The sequence below is a fragment of the Platichthys flesus genome, chromosome 14 (assembly GCF_949316205.1).
Source record: "Platichthys flesus chromosome 14, fPlaFle2.1, whole genome shotgun sequence".
NCBI lineage: Eukaryota > Metazoa > Chordata > Actinopteri > Pleuronectiformes > Pleuronectidae > Platichthys > Platichthys flesus.
In genome coordinates this window covers 11,898,588-11,911,117 of record NC_084958.1, presented here as the reverse complement: position 1 = coordinate 11,911,117, position 12,530 = coordinate 11,898,588, and the positions used below count along the sequence as shown (strand labels likewise).

General features: G+C 40.5%; 1 protein-coding gene across 1 annotated transcript; it reads right to left on the bottom strand.

The window, feature by feature from the left end:
* Positions 1-3,515: 3,515 nt before the first annotated feature.
* Positions 3,516-12,263, bottom strand: sirt6 (sirtuin 6). The gene is made up of 8 exons (XM_062405223.1): positions 12,119-12,263; positions 10,881-11,008; positions 8,346-8,528; positions 7,048-7,107; positions 6,530-6,625; positions 6,366-6,446; positions 5,547-5,670; positions 3,516-4,938 (listed from the first exon to the last, which is right to left on the bottom strand). Exons 1-8 carry the CDS (start codon positions 12,182-12,184, stop codon positions 4,621-4,623), a joined length of 1,056 nt encoding a protein of 351 aa, XP_062261207.1. The 5' UTR covers positions 12,185-12,263; the 3' UTR covers positions 3,516-4,620.
* Between the last annotated feature and the right edge of the window lie 267 nt (positions 12,264-12,530).

The window sequence follows — 12,530 nt, the reverse complement described above, 5'->3', positions numbered from 1 at the left end:
TAAAGCTGCCTCTAAGACCCCCCCTGGCTGATATTGGGAACCACTGATAGATTTGCTGCAGAGGATATAGATGCACATAGTTAACTAGAGTCAGCTCTGTTACTCCATCACATATTCTTAGGCCTGGTTCACAAGAATAACAATCTGACAGGGAGAGTGATCCTGGCTATTCATCTTCAAGGACAGACAGTCGTTTCCAGAGTGCTGCTGATGAAAACCACTGGAGGAAGTCACTGACGTTAGTGTACCAAGTAGCGAGAGAATATAGAGGTACTGGGAGAAAACTGGGAGCAAACTCCACAATAAAGGATTCTTTCTCCTTGTGAAGTCACAGTGCCTTGTGCTGTCGTGTGATGTATAAAAAGAAACAGAAATAGGTCAAAGTCAGTCACACTTGGAGGTGATACTATGAAAAGCACTAAGTATAGACATGATGCCTGCTGCATCTCAGTATGCAAAGATGTTTGCAGAACAGCACAAGAGTTCCCACTGAAGAAAAGACTAAATAAATCTAGACTCAAAGTTCACATTTTTCAGAGCTCCACTTAGTCTTAAAGGGGACATATTATGCCCATTTTACCACAGTTGCTATGGTTCCTTGTGGTATTTTGGCCAAAATACCACAAGGATCATTTAAAACAGCACCCTTTTTACCCTGTCTAAAACAGCTCTCCGCAGATTGACCTGTTTTGAGTGCCTATGACGTAAATTCTTGTTGTAATCCCATTCGACGCCATCTAGCATATGGTTTCTGACATAGAGGAATCACAACAAATCGCGGGAGTTATTTTTTTCCAGAGTTTTGGGGACGGTACATGCTAGATACCCAAATGAACGTGTAGAAGCAAGTGGAATTTTCATAATATGTCCCCTTTTAATCTAAATTCAGCTCTTTCTGGTGCTTTCAGCCGCATCTCACAATTCTCAACAGGACTTGACGTTAAAGCTCTTGTTATAAGCTCATTGTCCTTGGCATGAAGACCAAGAGTTGCAGTTGAAAGCCATGATGGGTAAATTCACTTCTAATGGTTTTCAAGATGAGAAGATTGTAACCATGTTTCCCAGGTTTCATCAATAATGCCACAGGCTGCAGTTGAGATGTCGGAGGGCTTTCAATTGATTCTCATGCTGTGGATCAGAGCTTCAGTGTTTGGGATGAGAGTTAATGAGATGTGGTTGAAAGCTCCAGCTGAAAGCTCATCTGCTTTCAGCCACATCCCAGTTTTCATTGTGAAAACTTTGAGTGAGACCCACACTCTTCTATCAGTCACAGCATGAAGACCAAGCGCTGCAGTTGAAAGCTTATTGATTTTCATAGAGGGGAAATTCCTGCTGCTTTGTCTTCAACATGAAAACCTTTTAACTGCGTCTCAGTTTTCCTGGCTAGGAGTCGAAGTTGACAGCTCCAGCTGAAAAGCTCAACTGCTTCATCAAAGGGCCAGAATAACAACAGGTGTACGTTTCTTACCCAGTTGCCCCCTTAGTTTACAATGTAGTCACAGCTGCTGTGGACGTGATCTATTCAAATTAATTCACAAAACAGCATATATAAACATTGAAAAATACCAGAATTCCTCTTTTAGGTCTAAAAGAGCTTTCAACCACATTCACTCTTAACTAAATATCAAATTACAAATGCGCCTCATGGTCTCTCTTAATTATGTGCTTATTTCTAGATATTACAGCCTTCTTGATTCGATCTGATAGGGATGTTGAGAGACTCTTCGACAGTCCCATGATACTCCGCTTTCAATCCCCTCTGCTGGTCTTCTTCATCACCACTTTATTGGGAGGAACCAAGCTCTGAACATGTCCCTAGTGTCTGAGAGAGTTAAATTATCATATAACCTGACGCTCAGAACCACTCTTTCTCCTCAGTTAGCGGGATGTTGTGCTTGGGAGGTAGCACGGCCGTTCACTAATCAGAAGGCCGGTGGTTCGATCCTTAGTTCGATCCTTAATTCTTCCGGTCCATATTTCAGTCCGCCTCTGGAGTATCATTTCTGTCGGGAACAGTGGTGATGAATCTTGATGCAGCTGTTAGCACTGATGTAGCGGCACGACTTAGTCACGTTACAATTAAGATGCAAGTGTCTTAAAAGGACATTGATAATCCTGTGTTCCTCCTTCAAGAAGAGCAACGAGTGGAAGTGACTGCCCGGAAAATTGCTCCCGCACGTGGAGAAGCAGGTTCACGACGCCTGCTAATTGAAAAAAACCAAACCATTATCAGCCTGTGTCAAAGAGCGAGCTCATGATGAAATCAGTGTTACCACTCAATTTAGAGCGCTTTTGAAAAATTTTACTTCCAATTTATAGGTAAATTACAGCTACTTATCCCTCTTTTCTCTCCTTTCTGGACACTCAAACCTTCAGGTGTTGTGTCAACACCTGAAGGCCTGTGTCAAGAAAATCCACTCAAAACCGTCTCTAATGGCTCGCAAATTTGGCTCGTTAATGATTTTCTTTCAACGGTCTGGTGCCACATGCTTTAGAAGCCTAAACTCTTCAGTTTAAGAAGCCATTAACGCTGATTTACAGGTTAGTCTGACCTTTTGGCTCCGTTCATTGTTCTTAATATGTTCCTTAAACGTGCCACAGCGCTCCACAGCAGTGGGTGTTACTTAATTAACAAGCTCTCCTTCAGACTTGATTCGGTCTTCGTCAGAATATCAACAGTCGTCTGGTCCCTGTGTGCCCACTCAAGCCGTGCAGCTGCTGACTGCCTCCTCGTGGCCTTTCTGTCAGTTAGTGCCGTTGTAGCAGTAGATAGTCTGCAACTATATGACCTGAGAACTTTTCAGAAACCATTCCTCACTATTCTGACTGAAACTCACAAGAGCCAACGAGAACATGGCTCTGATCTCCACTGTGCTCTGTTGGACCTGAGAAACTGTGTTTTTAGTAAATTTACCATTACAGAATACATTTCAGATATAACAATAAAAAACAAATATTAAATTTCTCTAATTTCTATTTTCCTCTTCAGGTCTAAAAAAGTAGATCTAACAAGTATAAGGTCTGATGGAGACCTGGTAGTAACATCAGAGTACGTCAGTTCACACATGGCATTAGAATGCACCTCTCCGTGTGTGGAGTGACCACTTGTGATGAGATCTCACTCCCCCACTCAATATGCAAATACACACGCACAACATTTCTGCCCTCGAACACTAAGCGGTGTCGTCTCCAGAGCCGTAATGAGGACCATTCACAGAGCAGGAAGATTGACATAGCGCGTGTGGGAGTTACAGCTGTTGCATTGTCCGACTGTTCCATCTGTTGCTCATACCGCATGTCGAGGAAGACAAAGTGCCTTAATAGGCCGAAGCGTATTCAACATCGGTCATGCAGCGAAGTGATCTGTACAGTAATGACCTGCACTAACAAACACCTGTGTCTCAATGTGCAGCCGTGGCATTGAGGAATGAATGATCTTATTTACGAAAGAAAAGGAAACAAGGGCGAAATTAAAGTGCAGGGTTTTGTTTTTTTCCTGAAATCTGTATTTACAAGGTGGAGCCTCTTTTCTCCTCTTCCCATTGACAACATGTCTTCTTCACAGACAGCAGGTTCGATTGCCACCTTCAATCACTATGCAGTGATGGGTGATGAATCTTTTAAGCAGCTTATAGATTCTGTCCTCAGTGATGGAGAGGAAGGGACGTGGCAGATTAAGACTCATACATGCTTTTCTCAATTTCCTTTGAAAAACAGGTTGGCCTTTGCAACTAGGCCACTGCTGGCTGAGAGCACTTACACAGCACATATATAACACAGCACAGAACACAGGTAATTATTATCTTTAATGCCATTACCTATATATATATATAAAAAAACTGTAAAATGGGAGACAAAGTACAAGGCTTTTTCCTGAGATAAAAACACTGTCCTACAATCAAACACAACATGGGATCATGGTCCATTTACAGCTAATCAGCAGAAGCCCATCGGAAAAGCTTTTAACAGGGTGTATTTTACATACCTCGATCAAAGCTTCACTTATCACTGTGTTCTAGTTCTCATTTCATTGTCCTAAACTAAAGGTACATCATTCGTGTTCTTAAAGTAGCAGGAGGTACGGCCAGTGTTTCTGGGCCTACTGGTGTAGACAGTGGACAATCCAGGCCAGGACACCGTCTTCTGTTCTTCTTTTATCACACGAGTCAAACTATTCTTCACATTCTACTTTTTGTAGGTGTTTCGGGTCCAGGCGACATTTTGGCTAGTCTCTATGAACAGTCTTCAATGTGGTCAATGTGTTTCACCTCTGTTGTTCTCCACCCAGACTGTTTACCTGTGTGCTGCCAAAGCCTGCTCCAACATGATTGGTCAAACTAAAATGAGGAAACCCCCAAGGCTTCCAGCCCCAAAATCTTGTCCCTCGCCTCCACATTCTACATATTCTCATGTAGAATCTTTTTTACAGAGACTAACTTCTCTCTGCTGTTCATTATGACTGTGACCGAATGTGTACAAAATCTAGGATTGACAAATCCAAGAGGGGGGTTAGATGAGTAGAACCTCCATTATCTGTGAAACCGAGCAGCCTCACATGCAAACTCTTTTTCTCGATGGGTTTGTGTTGAGACGCAGTTGAAAGAAAAAAAATACCTGAGGCTATTTCTCTTCATTTTTCACCACTGGGGAGTCTTCTCTCTCTCTCTTTACTGAAGGCCTCTCATCCTTCACGCTCCCATTGTCTGTTAGCTGTGCTGCTTCTCTCTTCCTTTCATCCTTAACAAGGTTCTTTTTCCCCTTCCCTTTTGCAGGGAGAGCTCGCTGTGGTTTGACATCTTGGGCGGCCTCGGAGGCGCCTGTAGAGCTTTCGCAGACGGTCGGCCCTTCCCACTTTGGGATGTCCAATCCAAGCAGCTCCATCACCTGTTTCATGACCTCGTCCACGTAACCGTTGATACGAATGTGCGCATGCTTGTCCTATAAGAAAGGGGTCAAAATAGGAATTTGAGAATAAAGTCCCAATATTACGAGAAAGAAAAAAAAATATATTGCAAGAAGGAAGTTGTTAATTTAGATCATATCAGAGGGGGAACATCAGGAGATTAGACTCTCACCTGCATTAAAATTAGGCATGTTGAGCAGGAAATACATTGGTGTAGGTTTTGTAAATAATGAGATAATTCATATTTTGTCACATCAGCACCACATTCTCAGGAGTATCAGGAGTCTGAGAGGATGTTTGATAAAAAGTGTCTATTTTGGAGAAAGAACCTGCCTGTGGAGGAGATAATGTCGGGTTGTGTTTGACTCTGATTTAACGTTGGTTCCATCTGTGTTGATATCCAAAGAGGTTTCTCTCTCTTGAAACACTGAGATTGGTATAAGATTTTGAAACCAGCACGACTGAAACCCTGGCAAGCTTGGGTTTCCTAATTTTTTTTTAATATTATGACGGTATACTTGTAATATCAGATTTGGGATTGTTTAATATGGGCCTTGCACTCTATCGTACAATAAGTGATTGCCATTGGATGCTTCCGTACGTAAATATGTATGTAAGGTTGTGTCATATGATTGAGACTCACATGCTTCGTAGGCTGCAGGTTGACAATGACCATTTTCCCTCCTTTGCGTTTGGTTAGGAGCGGAAGGTCTCCACTGGGTTTGATCTGCAGAGACGTGCCGAGGGTCAGTGCCAGGTCTGCTCGTCTGCGAGGCAACAGGAGAGAAACACGTCACACATAAATGGTTCAGAATTAACTCTTTAAACACTGAAGAAATACATAAACTAACAATAAAACCAATGACCAAACTATTCAGACATTCAATATAGTTGTTTGTACAATGTTTTTTATATTTAATCATTTATTTTATCTCTTAATAAGTCTCATTGAGATTTCTGATCTCCTTTTCAAAAGACATGTGGTGACATTCACGATCAGCTAATAAAACCCAATAGAGTAAATAAATAAAAGCAACATAATAAGGACTTAATTGAAACACATACAATAACCACGAAAACATCTAAGAACAAATATAACATATTGCAAAAGGGAATGTGAAACTAGAGTTTATGGATAAATTGCATCTCATTCCATTTAAAAGCTGTTTTACCAACAGTTGATATCTCACAGTTGATATCTCAGGAGATGTAGTGACTAGAGTAGTGACTACAGTTAGACAGTAATTATACTCAAGAGGCAAAAAGGAAAAATAAAGCAGACTGTCCTGCTGGTCAGGAAGTTAAAAAAAGCAAAGCACTAAGGAAAGGAAGTCAGGATAATTTCCAAAATGTTTGTTTATAGTTTATCAAGGCAGACGCTAAATCGAAAACAAAAGAGCCAGTTATAAAATGTAAAAGGGAAACAATTGAGCACAAACTGCAGCAAAGGTATCTGTCTCACTTGCTGGCATTTTCTGCTTTGTTCAGGTCTACGTCAGGAAGAGCATCCTCCCAGTCCAGTATGGTGCTGATTAGCTTCCCTCTGTTGTAGTAAATAAACACACGGTTAGTAAATCACAAATGGTAAAGCATCATTTCCAAATGATCCAAGTGCGTTTGCTCTACCTGCAGGCTCTGAGTCCTCTGGAGCGCACCACGTCACAGTAACGTCCTGTCGGCTTCAAGCCCATCACACCGATCACTTTCTCTCTGACATACTGCCTGAGAGAGGAGAGCCGAAAACAACACTGTTTAACCAGAGAAACCGCAGTTTACTAGAAAACGTGTCACGGCCGCTCACCGGCTCCAGGAATTATTTCAGTTTTCTTCTCCTTATTCTACAGGTATGAAAGGGTTTCTCTTCTGCTGCTGCAGTACATCTGCGTCAGAGTTCAACAACTGTGAGTTCAGAATGCTCTCCTGCACAAGTCATTACCTGTTCTCTTCTAGGCTTCCTGCAATCTTTAATAAGTCTGGCCTGTCTCCTCAAATTTCTCTAATTGATGAGATGTTTTCAATTTCAGAGTTGCCATTGAGTGTGGTTTGTTATTTGTTTTATTTGCTTTATTTATTTAGATGCTAAATGTTGGTGATTGGAGCATGTGTGTGTGTGTGTGTTTGCGTGCGTATGTGTGCATACGTACCGGCCGCACTTCTCACAATCCTCCACAAACATGTTTCCATGAAGCTCTGATAACAAATCCCTAAGAGAGTGAGAGGGAAAAAATTACACAAAGGCAAGAAAGAGTGAGAAGATGACACTGATTTAGATCATTACTAAAGTTAATGGTTATAACAGGCCTCTTAAGCCCAGCATTTTCTCAGTGCTTCTTTACAAAGAAACCTGTGATGTAAATATTCTGAGTACTTCTACTTAATGTCCTTCTGAGTTCTGGCATCTGCAAGTAGAAGTGTCAACCAGTTTACTTCACCTGTTAGTCTGAAGTCTACGATTTTCCTCAGTGAGCTTCCACTTTGCTGACTGACTAATGGAGGAGAGAGGCAGAGCCAAGATGGCTTCAAGGGAAGTGTGGGTCTAAATGATTATTTCCCTTGCACTGAGAATTATTTGAGCAGCGTTTGAAGAGCGCTTCATGTCTGGCGCTGTTGGATTTGTTATCACGAAGCAGCAGCAGCTTAACATCGAAACAATGAGTCAAACCACACATGTAAAAAACAATGTGAGATCTCACACATCTTACGTATGCTGCATACTTTGGTTTGGAAAATTTTAGAAAACAGAAGTGGGGAAGGTTGTCATTAATATTTTAACAATACTACTACTCTAATCAATACTGCTTATTGATCCAGCACCTTCACACTCTGTTCTGATCTTTTTATGAAAGAGAATAATTTATGGGTGAGTTCATAAATTCAAAGCATTTGAAGAATTACACATGTTACCTTAAAATATAAAAAATACAATATGATGCATAATTCATAATTTCAACTCTCGAGCACAATCAAAGCATCACTACAGATCCATTTTGAACATGTGTTTGGCTAAATGTAAATGTGCCGTGGCTACATTGTTCTGAAAAATGCAGATCTCTATCATGCTTTACTTTGAAGTAGAACATTACATCTAGGATTATTTTTTAATATCATCATTATATACAGTCCTGGTTTGGACACATTGCTCATGTTTCCGTCCTCACATGTAAATTACTTATTACATTTGTGGCAACGAGCATCCACTCTACCAAAGTCTAACCACACTTGGGAACAATCAGTTCACTCCAACATTTTAATTTGTGTGTCTTTGTTAGTGCAGGTAACAGCTCCTCCCTCGGCATACAGGAGAGAGGACTCTTGCACTTTCTCTGGAGTTTCTCCAACCCCAAGTTTGTTTATAAACATTCATACTGGTTTGAATGCTAGTGGTTTAGGGTAAGTGAAGTGAGTATATCATGCTGCAGGACAGGAGGCAGAGTGGAGATACCTGGGGAAGCCTGAGCGGACGTGCAGTCCATCCACATTCTGGCTGATGAGATACTTGAGGTAACCGGCCCTCTGCAGGCCCACGAGCGCCATGTGAGTCAAGCTGGGCCGGGCGTCTTCAAACGTGATGTCAAAGCGAGGTGACTCACCCTTTTCCTCTAACGTCCAAACTCCCTTTGGACCCCTGGAATGGAGGATAGTAATGAATTAAGTATAAGGTTTGGATGCAGTGAGTGGACTGGAGGCTTTATCTGGCTTCAACTATATTGTGTGTGTGGGGGGTTTTATTCATGGAGGATTAATGATGTTATTGGAGTATTCTGCAAAGTTTGTCTACCAAACTGACAATGCACTGTCTAATGCTGCAAGTTAGAGCCCACTGACAATCCCAGGGACAAAAACACACTGCACAAAGATTCACCCATTACTGAGATCTACAAAGAAAATTGGAGAAAACGTATTAAATAAAATTATCTATACAGACGTTTCACAAAAGCAACAAAGATCGACATGAAAGAATAATGTCTCACAGCATAGAGCTGCATTTTTTCATGGTGAAAAATACATTAAATCTGGTGAACAATCCACCATCATTCGTTTCGTGCTTCTATAATTACCCATTGAGTCTTGTGCTTCTGAATGACGGATGAACACAGCGCTGGTGACAGTGCCGTATGACAACCTAGCTGCCGCAAGTTACTTCAAGGACACACAACTTATCTCTATGATGCATTCACAACAGTCTCATCTTTCTCTTACTATGTGTGCTCGAACGGCCCTGTCTCTCATCACCAATATGATTCACCGCCTGCTCTGCCAACACCAGTTCAAAGGCATACTGGCATTAACGGAGAGGCACGTACATCATTAGTTACATGCTTAAAACCATAGAAGCTGAAAGACATGAAAGCCACAGAGGATCTGTAATGCTGGTAAATGAGGGTGAGGTGGGGGAGGTACTGACTGTCTTACTCTCAGCTGGAACATGTTTGTATGTTTGTGTGTGTGCGTGTGGGTGTGTGGCAGCAGTGGGAAGACAGTTTGCAGGAAACTGGCTTTAATGATGAGGCTGTCCAAGGTCGAGTCGTCCTGCCTGACTTGACAGACCAATCAAATATTTAATAGTCGAGTTTCCATCGCCAAGCATATTTATCTGTCATTTGCACTAGCTGAACCATGAGTAAAAAATAATGAATGAGAGAATGAGTAAAATAATATAAGACCTTGCAAGTTACATGCAGCTACTATTGCACTTCTGTCCATCCTGGGAGAGGCATCCCTCACATGAGGTCTCTATTCCCCACTGTTAATAGGGTTTTGTTTTGGTAGTTTTTTCTTACTCTTGTTGAGCATTAAGGACGGAGGATGTTGTACCTTGTTAACCCCTATGAGTCAAATTGTGATAAGGGAATATGGGCTATACAATTCTTTAGTTTATGTCTAAATCTTACAAAGAGCTGTACCACCCTCGTCTGCTCAAAAAGTGGTACTGCAACAGGGAGTCTGCAAGTTTAAGGTCAATTTAAGATTTTTTAAGGCCATAATGAATTAAATGTAATACCTATTTCAAATAGAACAGGAATAAATAAATACCAGAGTCCCAGAAATAGTTTCTCCTCCCCATAATTTATGTTAAGCGTAGAAGAGGATAACCCTCGAAACAGCACACGTTTTAATTTGTTTGTGGTTCCATGAAATAAATACAGAATAAAGGTTTTCTGATTTATCATACACAAAATATTTGATAGATGTTTAAGTCTAACTGGGGTGGAATTTGTTTTATTGTATACTTGGAATGTGTTGAAAACTCTGTGTTTTGACAAAAGGTAAACGTGAAAATAGATTCTGCAAATAAATAATGATGGACTGAAATCATGTGAGTTAATATCCCTCAAGCTTCTGCCCCAGAGGAGAGGGAAACATCAGACATATGTGGACTATGAGGAGCCTGCAAAGTTCCTTGAATTGATAGAGGAAAAAAACATATTGTGATCTCTGTCACCAAGCTCTCCATCATGCAAACACATCCATGGCTTGTTAGTTTGAAGCTTGATTAGCACCCTTTTAATGAAGTCATCTCTTTGCACTGTCCTCTGCTGCAGTTGCATAATTGCACCTGAATGGAGAATTAGCACCACCTCATGCATGGAACGTGCAAAATCTCAGTTTCTTTATCCATTTTTCTTTCAAAGGCTGCAGCTCAACTTCACACTGCCTTAACTCTAAAAACAGAGGTCACTGTAATGAGAGGACCCATTTTGTTAGTTTCCTGTCCAGCCTGAAGATGTGCAGCAGCGGGGGCTCTGAGTTGAACAGAGTTACAAAGAATAGCAGGATGGAGCCTGTTCATGTCCACAGCTATCACCTGTTGTTGTACTTTTGTTGTTTTGTTATTATTTTTCAGTGAATGTTGTTTAGCAGGTGTGAGGTTTGCTTTTACCCCAACAGTACATGCAGATATGATGTCACTAGAAATATGAGCAGTAAGAGTAAATGTTGAAAAAAGAAACGGTAATGACTTGGTTTTGTGCCTCACCTGAAGTCGGGTATTCCGGCTGAGGTGCTGATCCCTGCTCCAGAATGGACGACCAAGAACTGAGACTCTTTAATCAACTGGGCGAGAGTCTCCACCTTCACCTTCGCCTCTTCAGCGCTGTCGAACGTCTGCCACAGCACAAAATACGCAATCAGATGCTTTTGTACATGAGGGAGTTATATAGTATCTGAGAAAGAATAGTAAGATTATGTTGTGCAAGCAAGTCGAGAAATAACTTTATATTTCACACAGCTTGACCAATAAATTAAGATCTAAATATTATATCTAAGGAAGCATGCAAATAAGACATTTTTCTTTTAGATTCATCCATTTGCTTCAGGAAACATGATCTCAAAAGTTAAAAGTATAATAATAAAGTATTATATATTTCAAGTGAATGTGGTTTCAAGTAGTGGTGTCACTGGTTCAACTGTTTAGTGTGAACTTCTAGTTTAATTAGGAGCTGCTTTCTATGCTTGTTCAATTATTTTTAATTTATCACAAGCTTCCTTATTTTATCCCAAAACAATAATGGGAAGCAAGTTACAACATCATAAACAATTCTATATTCTTACAAATACTACAGGTATGTGGATAAAAAAAAATGCAAATGAGCATTTAATATTCAAGAATAACTTCATATCTACAGTTTGGAGAGATAAATCTATTTATTAGGGCTTTACCCCCTATTTGGGCATTATCCATTAATTATCGTTACATTAAAGAAGGTAAAAATGGCCAAAAATGCCCTCAAGATTTAAAAATGTTATAACAACAGATATCGATATTTGGGATAAATGTAACATTTTTGTTTTGTTGAGTTGAAAGAGGGATTTTAGCAGAGAATGATCAACACTTGATAAAGTGAAAAACATTTTATATCATCGTCATCTCCTCACAGTGTTACACAATGCAAAACCATCATATTGAATTTAATTGGTCCTTTCTTTTATTGCTACTGATGAGAATTTTACTACAGTAATTATTGATATTGTTCTATTGCCCAGCCTTGATACAAACAAAACTCGTAATGCTTGAACACGTATCTCCCTACTCGTTATTACCTTACACCTTCCATGTGGGTCTTTGTGTTAAAATCTTCAAACGTTTATAAAAGGATCTAAATCTTCTCCCTCCACATCCCAAACATGCATGAACCAGCCATCCTCGGCTAACATGCTAGCTCCATTAGCTGCCTGTTTGTGAGATGTAGCTCCGCTTTGTGCGTGTGAATTTACCTCAGGGAGTCCGCAGACACCTTTGTCCGCATACGGAGAGAGGCCCGCGGCGTAATTCACGGACATGACTGCGTTTTGGTCCGTTTTGTTTTGGTTTACAAATCTCTTCCTGTGTGTTTTCTACACAGTGGGATGCTAAAGGCGCAGTTTAGCTGACGTCATCACTGGGCGACGACATCTGCTGCGTTCATTGAGATTACATTCTTGTTCTTTTTATTATGTGTAAATATCCCCCTTTCATATGTTTGACAACTTTGATATTATCTTTGTGGTTATGTTAATGCTCTCTGGAAAAGTTTGCTTGTATTTTATATATGTTTCAATAAAAATAAACCAGTTATTGTCACGTAGGAATCTATACTGATTTAGAATTTACAGATTTTACCCGACTGCCTACAAATGAAAGGGCCGT

Bases quoted from the DNA above. Each gene is read 5' to 3' on its own strand.
- sirt6 (XM_062405223.1), bottom strand. From the start codon at position 12,184: ATGTCCGTGAATTACGCCGCGGGCCTCTCTCCGTATGCGGACAAAGGT. The intron at 7,108-8,345 runs GTATCTCCACTC...TCACTCTCTTAG, and splicing joins GTCCGCTCAGGCTTCCCCAG to GGATTTGTTATCAGAGCTTC. The intron at 6,447-6,529 runs GTAGAGCAAACG...TTACTACAACAG, and splicing joins AGAGGACTCAGAGCCTGCAG to AGGGAAGCTAATCAGCACCA.